Below are 17,884 nucleotides of genomic sequence, written 5' to 3'. Positions count from 1 at the left end.
TAATGATATACGTCTTTCCATCAGATTCATGTACCTGGGTAAATTGTGAGCTATCAGTGGAGGGGAAATAATGAACTTCTTCCCGTTTAAAACTTTCAGCTATCTATCACAATTATTTGTGGATATTTTTAATGGAAGAAATTGAATTGGGGAGTTTATAGTGGCGTAAATAGGTAAGTAACTTATCCTTTTTAAAAAGGCTTTGGCAGCGGTGGGATTCGAACCCACGCCCCCGGAGAGACTGGAGCCTAAATCCAGCGCCTTAGACCGCTCGGCCACACTACCCACACTCAACAGGGTCCCCCAAGAGTTCTCACACTGTGTAAAGAAATGCGCCGGTCTTATAGATAGTCACTGTTTAAACAAGAACTGCTGAAGGACAATACCTGTGTCGTGTCCCAAAAGAGGGGAGAAATACAATGTCTGCTTTACACATCATCCTCACACCCAAACTACAACTCTTTCTAGGGTTCATTAACTCCCTTGGGGACCCAGAAGGAGCTGCGCGGAGGGAGCCTCCGGGAGCCCGCAGGGTAAAGAGTAACTTAAAAGTCCTGCGAAGGGGGAAAAGAAAAAAAAAATGTCCTGAGAAGTAGATGTTCTCCCTTCTTGCTCCTGAAGTGCGCGGTTTTTATTGGAAGAGGGCCCTCAGCAGCTTGTGCACTGATAGGAACGACCCAAGAGAAGACATAGGATAACGCGGTTGGCTAGTAAACCGGTATGGTCTTAGGATCGCGTACCAGGGGATACTCAGATCATAGAGATCTGTAGACGTTCTTTTGTGACAGGAAGCTGAGAAGGGGGCTATGTAAAAAAGTGTCGGTAGTTTGGAGGAGTTAAGACATGGGATGAAAGAGCAATCTTCAAGAACAAAGTCTCATGAATGGGTTGAGCAAAATGGTAAGATTATGGTGCAGACGCACTTGGGCTTAACCATGAGTGGTCAGTGAGCACTCCTGGTATTACTGTTTCTCTCCAGCCTAGGTCAGCCAGATAAATGCCGCTGACTGTGGCGTGTACATGAGGATTTCGATTTGGGTGGGTAAGCCCAAGCCCAAAGGTTCTCACAGGAGCAAACCAAAGATGGGAAGCTTCCTTTCCCTCCCTTTGAAGGGCACAGACCAGCTCTGTGCCTTCATCACTTTTTGAAATGAGCTTACCCCCTTTTCTCCTCAAAGTGTTCTCTCCTTTCCGACATCCCAGCAGAGACACAGAGCAAAGGACAACACTTGGATTTAATCCAGGTTCTTGTGGAGTGTTGAAATACCACACATTCACTTCACTCTCTGGGGTCCCCAAACCAGTGCGCACTGATGCACAAGGCCACTGTACTCTTGGTTTAACAAAAAGGGGTTCAGATTGTGGGTTAAATCACTCTGGTGCTCTTTGAGAGCGAGGTCCGGAGGGGGGCCGGGGGAGATCAAGCTTATTTTACAGGTTGACTGTGAGGGATCCTTGGCTCAAGTCTGCCCAAGTTGAATCACCACCTTGCCCCATGGGCATTGCCAACTTGCTGAGTGGCATCTCAGTACCAGATTGTCTTGCTCAACCCTTCTCTTCCCTTCATTTCCTGGTGGAGAAAGACCCTAGGGAAGAAAGACCCCTGCCTTCCCAATGAAGACCATGAACAGGTGGGGGTGGGAGATGGGAGGAAATGCATTCCACTGGAGAGCCAGGACCTCGAGGAAACCCCTCTGAAGCCACCATTATGCTCAGGTGATGTTAAACACCCACCTGCTCTTACCAATAGAGTTGCCTCTTTCGGCTTGCTCTAAGTCAGTTAACTTTCCCTGGAGGCTTCAAAGAGTATTTATGAGAAGAACAAATGGTGGTTTGAAAAAGGACCACTTCTTGTCCCTCCCCAGTGCTTACACCAATCCTTCAGCCCCAAGTAATAGTTGCTTCTTCGGGGATCATGTCCACCAGGTCTGAAAATTTGCATTTCTCCACCCTAATCCTCCCAGTAATCCTTGATTACTTGAATCCTCCCTTGATCTTTGAAGATTGCAAAATGTGACCACTGCAAACACTTCCCCCACGATCTATGTCTAACCAGGTGAACACAGGTGCTCACTGGGCTTGAATGGGTTGTCAACCCAGCAAGCAGGAGGGCTTACTCTTGGCCAGGAAACTAAAGGACAAACTTTTCCCCAGAAGGAATTATTCACACAGGAAATGAAGCTGTGGGGATCTAGCTGGTCACTTCTCAGAAAGGAGGGGACTCACATGGCTTCTGCCAAGCTCAAGCTCAGGGGCTGGAGCAGTAAGCACTCATAAGCTTTAATAAATGAAGCATAAACTTCTTAATCTAGAGTTCTTGATAAACGAGGGATAGTGGTGGTGGTGATGGGCATGGATAAACACTGGCTGCTCTTGTCACCTCCGGACCAGAATATAAAAGACTTTCCTAGTCTTTGAGTTTGAGCTTTCCAGCTTCGAGGAAGTCAAGGTTGAGCATTAACTCTCTCTTTCACTGCCATCAAGTCAATTCTGACTCATAGTGACCTTATAGGACAGGGTAGAACTGCCCCTGTGAGTTTCAGAGGTTATAACACTTCATGGGAGTAGAAGGCCAATCACTCTGCCCCACGCTCTGGCTCCCAGTTCTGCTGCTGCTCCTCAGATGCCATAGCTATCTTTTGGTTCCAGAAGGCTCACTGCACAGGGATGGTGGGTTCAAAGAACAGCCCTCCACTCCTGGCTCTTGCTGATAATGAGATCCCTCCTCCTCCTCCTCAGGAAGCTCATTTTATATACAGCAGGATGGCATTTCAGGGAATCCTATTCACAATTACAGAGGAATCCTCGTACTATCTTCCCCCACCTTCTTGCCAGACTCAAGCAGGGAAAGGTAGTTTGGTGGGAGTTAGAGACTGGCTGGAAGAGAGAGCCATATTAAATAATGTACTGCCCTTGCAGTTTAGAACTACTAACCTCTCAGTTAGCAGCCCAACCACTGCTCCATCACACACACACACACACACACACACACACACACACACACACACACACAAGCTTGCCTCCTACTTCTCTTTGTTGCTATTCAATGAATGGATAGCCTACTCAATCAGTGCCCACTCCCTACTACTCAACATGAGTAGTCTTTGAGGAACTTTTGTCCCGAATTCTGATTGTATGAAGCCTATCTCCTGCTGCTGGGGAAGCCTCTGACTCCTTTCCTCACCTGCAAGCCAGAGTGGACCCCTGTTTCCTGGCAGCTATTTTGACAAGTATCTGGGGGACAGGAGATCACTAAAGATGCCCTTCTTTAAGGACTGAGCCTGGGTCTGAGTCCAGCATGGTGTTTTGTTGTTGCTTTCACTGCTGCTGGAGTTGTGTCCCCCCCTTGTGTGGTCTTGAGCTACCCAGGGTTTCAGAGAAGGCTGAGAACTCTTTTTGATTGATGTGAGAATGTCTAGCTCCCACACAGATAACAGCCTTTCACTCAGTTCACTGCCATCAAGTCCATTCCGGTGATGTTAGAAATCTCCAACTTCTTACGCCAGAGGGAGGAGATGACTGATGGGTAGGTACTTGACATGTTTGCTCTATCAAAATCAAAGTGCTGAGCCAAAGGAAGGAAGCTGAAAGTCATATTTGACTGAGCACCTACTATGTGCCTGGAGTTATGCTATGTGTTTTATACCCAATCAGTGAGACTCAGCATATCACCGCAATCAATGTCTAGCACAATATCAGGTCACAACTCGTGTCCAGTTTAGCACATAAAACATATCACATATATTGGAAACACATAGCAACACACTTGAAATCAACCTTCAGCACTTATTACATGTAAGCAAATCTATCACACATACACATACCACCTATACCAATTACATGACACATTCTGCACACATCACACATAAATACCAGACATTTTAGCTGTGTTTAGGGAAAGGAAGTTTATGAGACTTGGGTATTGTGGTGAAGTGAAATGACTTGATATGACTCTTCCTTCCAGGTCTTCTCAATGTCAACCAAATTGAACGAGAGCATGTAAATAGGGTGTGTGAAGCACTGATAGGGAAGACTGGTCAAGTTTGCCACTCCACTGGGTGTATAAGTGAGCCATTTCAGAAACAAGAAGAGAAAGAATCCCATGACCGTTAAGAAAGAAGAGCCACCATCAGCGCGTGTGCAAGATGCCTGTCTGCGCGGCAAAAGCTCCAGAGGCACCTGAAACCACAGCAGGGAGATGCTGAGCTAGAGCAGGGGAGCACCAAGACCATGAGGCAGAGTGGCAGCCTTTCTGGCCCATAGAAGAACACGAGCCAAGGGATCATGTGGTCGAGGGGCTGAGGACTGGAGAAGGACAATACCTCAGAGCGTGGCTGAGAAGAGGCGTTGTGGTCAAAAGAATTGTATGCTTACCATTTTGTAAACTGATAACGTCACTAATGAGCCATCGTAATCACGAGTGTCTGTGAGCTCTGCCTGGCCGTTGCAGCAGCTTATGGGACCCATCAATGAAACAGAGTGTCATGGCAGGAATGGTTGGTGTCAAAATAGGGTAAAAAAAAAAAAGGGGGTGGAGAATAGAGGTTTGTCTGATCTCTGCTTCATAGGAATCTTCCCGGACTGATGCGGAGCTAGATTCTCCCCCTGCTGTGGTCCACGAGGTGTCAGCTGCAGTCCTCCTGCCATTTCCTTGGTCGGCAGGGGGTGGGTGAGTCCATATTAGAAAAAACCCTGGGTGAGTCAGGAAACAGAAGCCACTAGAGTTTAATCTTTTTTTCTTTAAATATCATTTTATTGGGACTCATACATGGAGTTTAATCTTGGGGGGAAATCTAGAAATAAATAATGCCAATGAGCACAGGGGCTAGGGGTGTTTCAGGCAGAGAAGAGTCTAGATAAAGTTATGGAATCTAGAAACAATGTATGATGTTGTGTGTCTAACTAGTTTGAAAATAGCAACACATGAAGTGTACAGGAGGGAGGGGTGAGGCCTGGTGGTGTCAGCAGACCCTGCCCCTTGGGAAGCACTGGACAATATAGTGAGTACCTAGGGACGGGAGGAGCCTTTCTAGGTGTGGATGATATTTAAAATGTTACATCTTCCATTGCATCCACATACCCGTCCATGTCACAGTGGAACTGAAGGTAAGTGTACATCCTTCTCTCTATGTAGGCAGGCTTTGAACTCCTCTTAAAACAGAGGAGCACTTTGAAAGGTTGATCCTTCCGCACGTTCACATTGATGTACCGTTCCGTGTAAGTCTTCCTGCACACACTGTCGATCTGGTGCCATCCGGTATAGATGAACATGAAGACCTCCATGTCTTTCAGACCCTCTCTCTCCTTCATAAGGGCATCGCATGTGTACAGCTTGAATTCCTTCGACGTGCTCAGGTAGTGCTGTTTCATGAACAGACGAGAGGAGGCGCACTGGCCTTGTGTAAGTTGTTCCCATAAGGAGAACAGTAGGACCAAGGCAGGGCCCAGGTGTTTCAGAAAAGATGCCATCCCCGTCAGCAGGAACACCTGCAGGTCCACAAGGAAGAGAGAAATGAAAGCGTGACCCAACACTCCCCGAAGCTCAGCTCTGCCCGGAGATTGCTTTCCCTGCTAATGGAGACCCTTGGGCTTAATTTCACTATTTGTTCCCAAACTAGAACATGGAAAGTCTCACTAGATAATAAACATTTCTTCTTTTTAAATTATTATTATTCTTTTAAATCATTTTATGGGGGACTCGTACAACTCTGATCACAATCCACCCATCCATTGTGTCAAGCACGTGTATACATTTCTTGCCATCATCATTCTCAAAACATTTTCTTTCCACTTGAGCCCTTGGTATCAGCTCATTTTCCACTCTGCCTCCCCGCTCCTCCTCCCTCATGAACAATGAACATTTTTTAAGAACTGGAAATACCACTTAATATTAAAAACTCCCTGAAGATTATTTTGAGAATCACAGATATTCATTCACGCCCTGTCCTATGCTCACTCAGCCAATTGCCTACCAGCCACTCTCAGAAGAATACACATATGTGCTCAAAAGAGAGTGGTATGGAAGCTCCGTGTCTATGAAGAATCCCTGGTGGTGCTGTGCGGTAGGTCTTGGGCTGCTACCAGCAAAGTTGGCAGGTTTAAATCCCACCAGCCCCTGGGGCTCCAATAGACATATTGCAGCCTCAGAAACCCTAAATAGGGCTTGCAATCAAGTAGATGGCAGTGAGTTTGGTGCTTTGGGTGGGCGTGGGAAGCAGAAAAGCTAGCCACCTCTTAAGGGGACTAGAAGATGATTAGTCCCATTAAATATTTGGGAGATATTTCTGGACAGGAAGAATGTCAGTTTCCTGAAATCACAGCCCGGGGCTGCAATTGCATTGCCTGCACAAATGTGCTTACCCCGTTCCAACTCCTCGGTAGCACTTCCTCAAAGCATGCGTGAAACACTGTCTCCCTTCTAAGTCCTCGCATCCCTTTTGGGGCTCATTTCCTTAATTATCAACATTAGAAAAGAGCTGCCTTTGTCTGAGTTATCCGTTGAGAATGCCATCATCCAAGATTTTAGTTTGGAAACATCCCTCTGACCCATCAAGTAACAGCCCTGAGACTGTCCTCACAGGAGCAACTCTAGTCAAAGTATGAGCTGTACATGTGTTTCAAAATCCCCCCCCCTCTTAAATCAACTCCTCTGTGCTCCCCCAACCCTTACATCTACTCCTCTGTGCTCATCTCCTAGGTGGAAATACACTGGCTCTAAGGCACCTCTAACCTGATTCTCAACTCTGAGTATCAGGGTCCTCCAATGGGCCTCCTCACAGTTCCCCCAGGGACCCGTGAAAAATATATTGAGGTGCATGTATGTGAGAGAATTTTTGAGGGCAACAAATATGACATCCGACACAGAACCCACAGTAGGAACTTTGTCTTGACAGAACCTGGTCCCAGACGAGACTAGGGGCTTCCCTGGTGGGAGGGGTACAAGTGAGGGTGGGAAGGCTGTGTCTGTGGGATGAAGGATGCCTTAAGTTCAGGCATCTCCTGCCTAGCAGTTGGATCATTTCCCATTCTTAAGTTGACCATCTAGAAGTTCAATCAAGGCCTGGGTCTCTTCCAGTGTCCCCTTTCCCCAAGAAGCTTTAACAGGAATCCTTGTAACTCACCGTATCCAGACTCAATGTCCCAGTCACTGGTGGTGTGGGGAGAGATACAAGGGTCTGAAGACCAGAATCTATTTAGTTCCTCTTCTCGGAGCTGAAGCGATTTGAAGCAGCGAAGAAAGGAATAACAGTGAGAGAGGCACAGAGCTCCAGCTAACAGGTAGTGGGGATGGGGTCAGGCAGCAGCCTGCTTATAAAAACCCATTTCTATATCTGCTCATCTGAAAATTAGGTTCGCTCTGAGATTAGCCCTGAGTCAGGCTCTGACCTTAAAGACTGACTCCTGAGCGCAATGGCCCTGGGGAGAGGTTATTTGGACTTATCAAGACAGAACTACAGAGCTGGCTTCTAAATTCACTTCCTTATAAAGTTCTCGGGAAATGTCCTAACATGGCTAAGTTCTATGAGAACATTAAGGAAGAAAACCACTTTCGGAGTTGTGACTCTCATTGCAGGGGTGAAAGAGCAGCTAGTCAAAGGTTGTAGTTGCAGTACATTTTCCTCTCTGCTAAGTCGCCATGTAAGCCCTGGGGGCACAGTGGGTTAAGTGGATTAGGTGGTGGCCTGCTGCCTGCAAGATCGGTGATCTGAACCCATCAGCGGCTTTCTGGGGGACAGATGAAGCGGTCTCCTCTCCTTTGTAAGAATTTAGTTTAGTAAATAGGTGCATAAGCAAATGGGGTGAAGAAAGCCGATGGTGCCCAGCTATCAAAAGATACAGTGTCTGGGGTCGTAAAGGCTTGAAAGTAAACAAGCAGCCATCTAGCTCAGAAGCAACAAAGCCCACATGGAAGAAGCACACAAGACTGTGTGATCACAAGGTGCCGAAGGGATCAGGTATCAGGCATCAAAGAAAAAAATAATAATATCATTGTGAATGAGGGGGAGTGCAGATTAGGGACCCAAAGCCTATCTGTAGGCAACTGGACATTTCCTTACAGAAGAATCACGGGGAGGAGTTGAGCTAGTCAGAGTGCAGTGGAGTAATGATGAAACATACAACTTTCCTCTAGCTCTTAAATGCTTCTTCTTCCTGCCTCCCTCCCTCCTCCACTATCATAATCCCAATTCTACCTTACAAATCTGGTTAGACCAGAGGATGTACACTGCTACAGATAGGAACTGTAAACACAGGGAATCCAGGACAGATGATCCCTTCAGGACCATCGGTGAGAGTGGCGATACCAGGAGGGTGGAGGAAAGGTGGGGTAGAAAGAGGGAACAGATTACAAGGATCTACATATAATCTCCTCCCTGGGGACAGAAAACAGAAAAGTGGGTGAAGGGAGATGTCGGACAGTGTAAGATATGACAAAACCACAATAATTTATAAATTATCAAGGGTTCATGAGGGAGGGTGGAGCAGAGAGGGAGAAGGAAAAAATGAAGAGCTGATATTAAGGGCTCAAGTAGAAAGCAAATACTTTGAGAATGACAATGGCAACAAATGTACAAATGTGCTTGACACTATGGATGGATGGATTGTGATGGGTTGTATGAGCCCCCAATAAAATCATTTAAAAAATACGAATAAATGTTTTAAAATTTTTAGACTTATAAAGATAATGTTGAATCTTCAGAAACTTGTTTAGTACAACTTTCACAATACATTTTTTGCCTAATCAAAAAAAAAAAGAATTGAGTCTAGAAAGTTCTAAGGAGCAGTTCTACTCTGCACTAAAGGGCCACTAAGATTTGGAGTCGACTTAGTAGCAGTGGGTTTGCTTTATGTTTTGTTTAAACTTTGTTGATTTTCTCATGGGGCCATCTTTTCAAAGAAGTTGTTTCCATTGTAATAGAGCTTAAATTCAGAATACTAGTTTTGTGGTTTACATTGGGAGCCCTAAACCCACTTTGAGTCTCCACATGCGATCAGCCTTCATTCTGACCATAGACTGAGCTGTAAAAGGCTTTGCCTTCAGGCAGTGGTCCAAAGTGGATTGTTGCAATGCCCTTACCCAGCTTAGGAAGGACAGCCTCCCAGGAAGAGACCTGCTCTTGATGGCAGTCGGGGCATGAAGACTTCATGATGCTGAATCAGAGTGGTCAAGGCGGCTGGAGGGTCCACTCCTGAGTTTTTCTGATCTGCAGAAGTGCACGTAGCCCATCATGGTCCCTTTTCTGCTTCTGTTGTCTCTCTTGGGACTGATGAGTGGATCCCCTGACAATCATGAATTTATGATTAATTTCTTTTGTGTTCCACTAGCTATGTCATCATGGATACCATTTGGTCTCTGGTGATTGATCAGTAAATTCTTCTCATCTCTGGTTCTTTGGGTATCAGAGAAGATTAAAAAGGAAGGAATTCTGATGACCTGGGTTTGGATGAATTGAGAGATGACGTTGAGAAAATATGAAAAAGGTCAAAATGTAACTACCTGAACATTCAGACCAGGGATCAATTCCCAGCTCCTGTAATGCATCGGTCAGTGGAGACTTGTGCATTTCTATGATGCTGAACAGGTTTCAGCGTCATCCTCAAACCGTTGTCTGGCTTGAGTCCTTTGTTGCAGCCACTGTCTATCTTCTTCTTTCCCATTGACCCGCTATTTGACCAAACATGATGTCCTTCTCCAGGGACTGGTCCCTTGTGATAACATATTCAAAATACTTGAATGAAGTCTTGCCATCCTTGGTTTTGAAGGAGTATTCTAGTTTAGGATAGTGAAGGAAAATTCATTTTGATCAAATGATTGAATTAACTAGGTACTTAATGAGCCAAGCAATTCCTTCTTGATCTACTTGCCTGGGAAACTTTGCAGCTGCAGACATTTCCTTCACAGGCTCCTGTTATCTGGCTCTGTTAATTCCTGGAAACCCTCAAACTGAGAAGCAATTTATCTCTCTGGTTAAGTAGGAATGTGAATAAAATACATGCTCATAGGGAATGGAATCTTAACATAATTGTCTTTTATATAAAGTGGACCAAATAAATATATATTTTATGACAGGGATGCAGTGAAAGAGAATTGTTTGAAAAGGTCTTGGGACCGGTCTTTTCTGAAATGTCCCAGATCATTGAAAAGGTTTTGATTCACAAGATGTTTGAGGGCAATGAGATCCAGGTACCAAGTTGAATTTTTACATACTCTTGAGATACCTGGCTAAAAATATAAACTTCCACCAGTGAGGTTTTATGACTCCATCTGAAAGCTATGAAATTGTGATGGAGAAATCCTGTAATTTCTGAAACCAATCACTGTAACTTCTAGATGGTCATATGGAATTATCTAATAGAAGCCTGTACTCTATCCCTAATCCAACTTTTTTAGTGAACTCAACCAGAAGAGAAGCAACCACATGGCTGTATATAATTTATTTGCTTCATGAACTAAGTATGTCTCTGGGTGAGAACATTTTTGTTGGGTCAGTTCTCACTTGCATAGCCTGGTGTTTTTCTGCATCTGGATGTAATCTTCCCTCTCCCCTTATTTTCTGAATAAATTCTCTTAAATTCAATTTTCACCACTGAAGGAATTCTTGATGACAGCTTTACTCGAATACTTAGGAACACTTGATGGCCTTGAGAGTTGTGATAAAATTGTATATTTTTCTTATTAATAATGTTATAGTCAACTGGTCCTTAACTATTTTAACCAGAGATAAGCGGGACATACAAATCCCCAAATAAATTAAACTAAAAACAGATAGGAGACAATATGGTTTCCATTAGGCTTTGGGTAAATTTCTGAATTTCCAGGAGAAATACACTTATACCTTTAAATGTTTTTCCATCCCCCAAGTCTAGCACCCCTTCTCCCCATTTGTCCCCCACCTCACTCTGGCTTGCTCAGGTCAAATATTTAGGAAAGTAAGAAAACAGTATGACTACAGATTTTTTCATGAAATAAACTATGGAAAGAAGACTCCCGAATGACCTTGGAGGTCATTCAAAAATACCACTATCAAACTTAATTAAAAAACTAAACTAAACTTGTTAGACCTGTGTATGTTCATTTGTATAATTAAGAGAGTTTGATACATGAGATCCAAGATAGATAAAACCTTCAGAAACAGTAATGGGAGTAACAATTCCCTGAAGGTACAGGAAGCAGGGTTGAGGAAGGGGGAAAGAGGAGGGGAAGGGAAATTGATAACAATGATGACCCCACTCAAGGGGAACGACTAACAGAATTGTAGATGAATGGATACATTGATGGTGTAAGATACCAAAAAAAATAATAAAAATATATAATATAATAAGAGTTCCTGGGGGAAGAGTGAGGGAGGGAGGGGATAAAGGGATCTGATATCAAAAAGCTCAAGAAGACTAAGTGTGCTTTACACAATTGATGTATGTGTGGATTGTGATAAGAGTTGTATCAACCCAATAAAATGATTTATTTTTAAAAAGTTCAAGGAGAATGAAAATGTTCTGAAAATGATGATAACAGCAATAGTACAATTATGCTTGATCTAAATACTAATGGGTTGTTGTAATATCTGTAAGAGTTCCCAATCAAATGATTTTTTAAAAAAGGACCTGAGCTTAAAGTATTTCAGTTATATGATCTAGATTACGAAAGGAAGATGAGGAACAGTAAGCTTACCAAAATAGACCTGGTACATTAAGCACATTTGGATTTGATCTATCAGGAACCATACAGGAGAACTTGCAGTACCCAGTGGAAATGTTCAAATATCGATTTCAGATTCAATCAAGAAACAATCTTGAAGTCTGGGCTATATTGCAATGAAAGCGGAAAGGACAATTTATTGAAAAGGAAGACAATGCAGAGGCCTGGGACACAAGTCAGCCAGTATGCGTGGAGAGCATAGGGACAGGAGGAGAAGAGAAATCCCATCATGAGTGGAAGTTTGTGTTGGTAGCTGCCTCTTTTCTAGTCGTTGGATCATTATGCTGGTGCATTAAGACAGTTAAAAATAAGCACATATTTAACACAGGTTTGAACCAAACCAAACCACTGCCATGTGGTTTCAAAACATTAATTTGGGGCTTTCTACTCCCCGAAAGAATTAACAGTCTCAGAAACCCACACCTGACCTGTAGGGTGGCTATGAGTCACCATCAACTCAGTGGTAGGGAGTTTGGTTTTGTTTATTTTTTTGGTTGACTGATTGAAAAAAGGCATTCATTCCCATCTGATTCCACAGCTTGTTCTTATTCCATCATGTTTTACTGCCTTCCTCATCCTACTTCCCTAATACTCAGTATATCCCAGATGTTTATCTCAGAATTGGTCCTTTCTGCATAAGAGGTGTGGGGAGCGGGGGAGAGCTCCCTAGCAGCCCTGACTAGCTAGATACTGCCATCTGGCTGTCACTCCTGGGATTGATATAAAGTGTGAATCCACTTGCCCCTTGGCAGTATTTCAGGGATGACTCTGTAGAGCCAAGAGAAACTATCCCTTACTCAATAAGCAGTGAGCAAACCAAAACAGCTAGGGCACATTTTCAAGTCTGATACACTCCTCTCTGCACGTGCGGTTTAAACCCTGGTCCTCTGAAGGATCGCAGATGGACACTACTGTCCTTTTTTTTGTTTTTGTTTTATTTATTTATTTAATTTTAACAATTTATTGGGGCTCATACAATTCTTTTCACAGTTCATATATATACATACATCAATTGTATAAAGCACATCTGTACAGTCTTTGCCCTAATCATTTTTTTCTCTTTTCTTCTTTTACATTTTATTAGGGACTCATACAACTCTTACCACAATCCATACATATACATACATCAATTGTATAAAGCACATCCATACATTCCCTGCCCCAATCATTCTCAAGGCATTTGCTCTCCACTTAAGCCCCTTGCATCAGGTCCTCTTTTTTTCCCCTCCTCCCTCCCCATTCCCCCCTCCCTCATATGCCCTTGGTAATTTATACATCGTTGTTTTGTCATATCTTGCCCTATCCGAAGTCTCCCTTCACCCCTTCTCTGCTGTCCCTCTCCCAGGGAAGAGGTCACATGTGGATCCTTGTAATCAGTTCCCCCTTTCCAACCCACTCACCCTCCACTCTCCCAGCATCGTCCCTCACACCCTTGGTCCTGAAGGTATCATCCACCCTGGATTCCCTGTACCTCCAACCCTCATATGCACCAGTGTACAGCCTCTGTCCTATCCAACCCTGCAAGGTAGAATTCGGATCATGGTAGTTGGGGGGAGGAAGCATCCAGGATCTGGGGGAAAGCTGTGTTCTTCATCGATACTACCTCACACCCTAATTAACCCATCTCCTCTCCTAAACCCCTCTATGAGGGGATCTCCATTGGTCGACACTTGGGCCTTGGGTCTCCACTCTGCACTTCCCCCTTCATTTAATATGATATATATATACATATATATACATACATATATACATATACACATATATACACATACATACACACACTTATATCTTTTTTTTTTTGCATGATGCCTTATACCTGGTCCCTTGGGCACCTCGTGATCGCACTGGCCGGTGTGCTTCTTCCATGTGGGCTTATTTGCTTCTGAGCTAGATGGCCGCTTGTTCACCTTCAAGCCTTTAAGACCCCAGACACTATCTCTTTTGATAGCCGGGCACCATCAGCTTTCTTCACCACATTTGCTTATGCACCCATTTGTCTTCAGCGATCCTATCATGGAGGTGTGCAGTCAATGATATGATTTTTTGTTCTTTGATGCCTGGTAACTGATCCCTTTGGGACCACTCGCTCACTCAGGCTGGTGTGTTCTTCCATGTGGACTTTGTTGCTTCTGAGCTAGATGTCCGCTTGTTTATCTTCAAGCCTTTAAGACCCCAGTCACTATCTCTTTTGATAGCCAGGCACCATCAGCTTTCTTCACCACATTTACTTGTTCACACACTTTGGCTCCAGCCGTTGTGTCGGGAGAGTGAGCATCATAGAGTTCCAATTTAATAAAAGAAGGTATTCATGCATTGAGGGAGTGTTTGAGTAGAGGCCCAAGGTCCTTCCGCCACCTTAATACTTGACCTATAAATATAGACACATAGATCTATTTCCCCATCCTCCTATATATATTTGCATGTACATGTCTTTGTCTAGACCTCCATGAATGACCTTTGACTCCTAGCTCTTTCCTCCATCTCCCTTGACTTTCCTCCTGCCCTACTACCATGCTTCATCGCCACCTGGGCTAGAGTATACCTCTTCTCTAAGCAACCTTACCCTTGATCATTTCCCACCAGGCCTGCCACTCCCACTTCTCTACCATTTGGGGTCCCATGTTTTTCCCTTGTCCCTGGGTTTGTTAACACCACTTCCTTACCTCCCCTACCCCCCCACCCCAAGTCCCCCCAAAACTGTCGGTCCCGTTGTTTTTCCTCCAGATAGTTCATCCAGCCTGTCCTATTCAGACAGACCTGTGGAGTCACTAACATGCATGAAAACTAGACAGAGGAAAACAAAGCAGCAGTATACAACCAGACAACAAAACAACAAAAACAAACCACTGACAAAGAACAGAATAAAACAGTTCACAAGAGAACAGCTTGTAGTTAGTTCAGGGATCGTTTGCTGGCCCTTAGGAGTGTTTTCCAGTCCAGTCTGTTGGGGCACCACGCCCTGGCCCCGAAGTCCACTTTCAGCATTCCCTGGGGACCTTGCCACTCCATTCCCTTGCTGTTCCGCTGCACTCCCCCAGTGATTTGCCTCGGTGTGGTGGGATCAGGTCAGGTGCAATTCCCACACTGTGTCTCCGGTGCTGTCCCCTGTATCGCCCTTAGTCACTGAGGGGCATCATGTCTCATAGTGGGGCCAGCCATGTTGTTCTCTCTGTGGACTGGCTGCTCTACTCAGGAACATCATCATCACGGCCTGGTGGGCCAGGCTGTGCTCCACTCTCTCCTCCTGCCCCTTCATCTGCTCCCGTGTGCTCTGATCAAATATGTCCATCTCCCAGAGCTGCAGAGTCAATGTCGTCCTTTGGAAAAAATTCTTTTCGGGGGAGGGGCAGGAATCCACTTAATAGAGTTGTTGCGTCATAATGGTGGACCACACTGTGAGAGGTCAGGGCTTTGAACCTGTTTCACCCCGTTCAGTTGACTGTTGAAGTGAAACTAGAAACCACTCAAATTTGTATAACATGAGTGGCCGGCCCAATAAGTGCAGTGGGGAAAATTTCAGGTTGACCACCTGACAGAAGCTTAATGGTACTTTTAGAAAATGACAGTAGCCTGCGTGTAGCATAAAAACCAAGTTTCTTGATTGGCAGAGTCTGAAATAATGGTGCCCAGCAGCCAACTTCTGTGCTGCTCTCCACCATCCTGGCAACATCCAGTTTCTCCACATCAGGCTTCAGAAAGGACTCACGGTACTTCTTCCGACCCTCCCATTTCAGGGCTCTAATCCCTAATGTTTTCCATTCCAGTTGCGGTAGATAGAACCGAAATGACGAATGAGGCACCTGCAATGGATCCCACCCAAAGCCTGACCTTTGGTAATGAACACTCTCAAACATAGCTATCACTTTTCTTCTAACTGGGGTAAAACATATGTAGGGGAAACATCTCCAATGCCAACCACGTGTATGTGTATAATTCAATGACATTCATTATATTCACCATGCTTTACAGCCATTACCGCTAACCAGTCACAGATTTGTTTGTTCTTCTTAAAAGAAAGTTGTGCTAATCTGGATACTTTAGAGAAATAAATCCACAGAAACTCATGTATGAGAGAGTTTTATATAAAGGGTAAGTGCACATCAAGAAAACATCTCAACCCAGTGCTGCCCAAGCCTACAAGTCTAACATTAGCCCATATGTCCAACACCAATCCACAAAGTCCTCCTCCATCTCATAAAACACACGCAATGATGTCGACTGCAGTAGGAAAGCTGAGTCAGTGAATGTTTAAGCATCTCAGTGCTGGCAGGAGTGTCCAGCTCTGGCTGGGGTTTCCACACGGCTGCTCCAGTACCCAGGGCTGCATTGGGGGTAGGTCCATGCGGCTTCTCCGTGGAGATGTTTTGCAGGAAGTGAGGCTTGCTAGCTGAAGCAGGAACTGGCTAAGGCAGCTGCACTCTGGTCTGACCATCACAAAGCAAGAGACCCGAGAACTCGAAAGGCCAGATTGGCACAATAAACTTTAGCTAACTCAAAAGTCATAAGTTAGCAATACCTCCTGTGAAATAAATCAAGTTCAGCTTAAAATCTAATGGGTTCGAGAGGGATACACTCTGCAATGTTTGAGAAGGGTGCACTCTGCAATGAGAAAACTTATAGATAAGAGATACAGAGGGATAGCCAAAGTTGGAGCACAGGGGTCCCTGAAGCATAGACACTTTAGGACCTGGGACTTTATTCAAGGCAAATTGATCTACACTCCCTGCTGGTAGCCTACACCTCATGACAGGTTTACACAAATTATTTGAGGGCATACAAAGAAGCACTACCACATCAGCCAAGCTGCCAAGCTGTTCACAGACAGGAGAAGAGGATGAAGGACCAGGGTCTTGAACCGTGGGAGGTGCTGGTCCTGTCCCATTTGTCTAAGGAGCAAACTACTTGGCCCCACAATTTCCCAGTGTTCTTTTCCCAACTAGCCCTGCTAACCACGCATAGACTTTTGTCTGTAAGCACTTGCATGCTGGAGTTATTTCATGCAAGTGGATCACAGTATCTGTTCTTTTGTGACTGTCTTATCTCCTCCCGCATAGTTTTCAAAGTTCATTCACGTTGTTGCATGCATATGAATACCATGATTTTTCACAATATCATATTCCATGGTATTATAAAATTAAATGTGAATTCTCTTTTGACAATCTTTTACATTAGATGAAGAATTGGGAAGAGAACAGGGCAGATTGATAATCTTATAGTTGATTAAATAGATGTACAAAAGTGTGGTGTTGAATGAGTAATGTCAGTGTGGGTGGGTTTGGCACCTTCCATTTCAAGCCGTTAGGTTTAGGACACACTCTAAACAGAGGGGGTCTCATTAATAGAGCAAAGAAAATCATATTCCCAAAGGGGATCACAGTCAATTCAAACTTATAGCAGCCCCATGTGTGCAGTGTAGAACTGCTCCTGTGACCTCTCAGGAAGTAGATCACCAGGCCTCACTTCTGGGGTGCCTCTGAGTTTGAGGCTCCAACTGTTTGGCCAGCAGTCAAGACTTAACTGCTTTCACTATTCAGGGACTTCCAGTCACAAGCATGCTGTCGTTGGGGGCCATCAAGTTGATTCTGGCTAACAGTGACCCTGTGCACAACAGAACAGAATGAAACACTGCTGGGTCCCCTGCCAGCCTCACAATTGTTATGGTTGAGCTCACTGTTGAAGCCACTGTGTCAATCCATCTTCTTGGCGGTCTTCCTCTTTTTCTCTGATGCTCCAATTCACGAAGCATGATGTCCTTTTCCAGGAACTGGTCTCTCCTGATTACCCGTACAAGTATGAATAAACAAAGGCTGATCATTGTCTCTTCCAAGGAGCCCTCTAACTGCACTTTCAGTATTTCAATACTGAAATTTTCAATATTCTTCGACAGTACTATAATTCAGATGCATCCCTTCTTCTTCAGGCTTCCTTATTGACTATCCAACATTCACATGCACATAAGGTGACTGAAAATACCATGACTCAAGTCAGGTGCACCTTACTCTTCAAAGTGCCATCCTTTCCCTTCAACACATTAAAGAGGTCTTACGCAGCAGATTTGCCCAAACAATATGCTGTTTGATTTCTTGGCTGCTGCTTCTATGAGCATTGATTGTAGATCCATGTAAGACGACATCTTTGAAAACTCCAATGTTTTCTCCATTTATCATAATGTTATCTATTGGTCCAGTT

General features: G+C 44.4%; 1 protein-coding gene and 1 non-coding gene across 2 annotated transcripts; both read right to left on the bottom strand.

Moving 5' to 3' along the window:
• Positions 1-203: 203 nt before the first annotated feature.
• On the bottom strand, positions 204-285 carry TRNAL-UAG (transfer RNA leucine (anticodon UAG)). Its single transcript has one exon. It is a non-coding gene; the product is annotated as a tRNA-Leu (tRNA).
• Positions 286-4,844: 4,559 nt separating this feature from the next.
• Positions 4,845-5,469, bottom strand: LOC142426837 (epididymal secretory protein E3-beta-like). Its single transcript, XM_075532388.1, has one exon. It carries the CDS (start codon positions 5,467-5,469, stop codon positions 5,047-5,049), a length of 423 nt encoding a protein of 140 aa, XP_075388503.1. The 3' UTR covers positions 4,845-5,046.
• Positions 5,470-17,884: the final 12,415 nt, after the last annotated feature.

The sequence above is a fragment of the Tenrec ecaudatus genome, chromosome 14 (assembly GCF_050624435.1).
Source record: "Tenrec ecaudatus isolate mTenEca1 chromosome 14, mTenEca1.hap1, whole genome shotgun sequence".
Taxonomy (NCBI): Eukaryota; Metazoa; Chordata; class Mammalia; order Afrosoricida; family Tenrecidae; genus Tenrec; species Tenrec ecaudatus.
The sequence above is the reverse complement of the archived record's forward strand: the minus strand, read 5'-3'. Positions and strand labels throughout refer to the sequence as shown.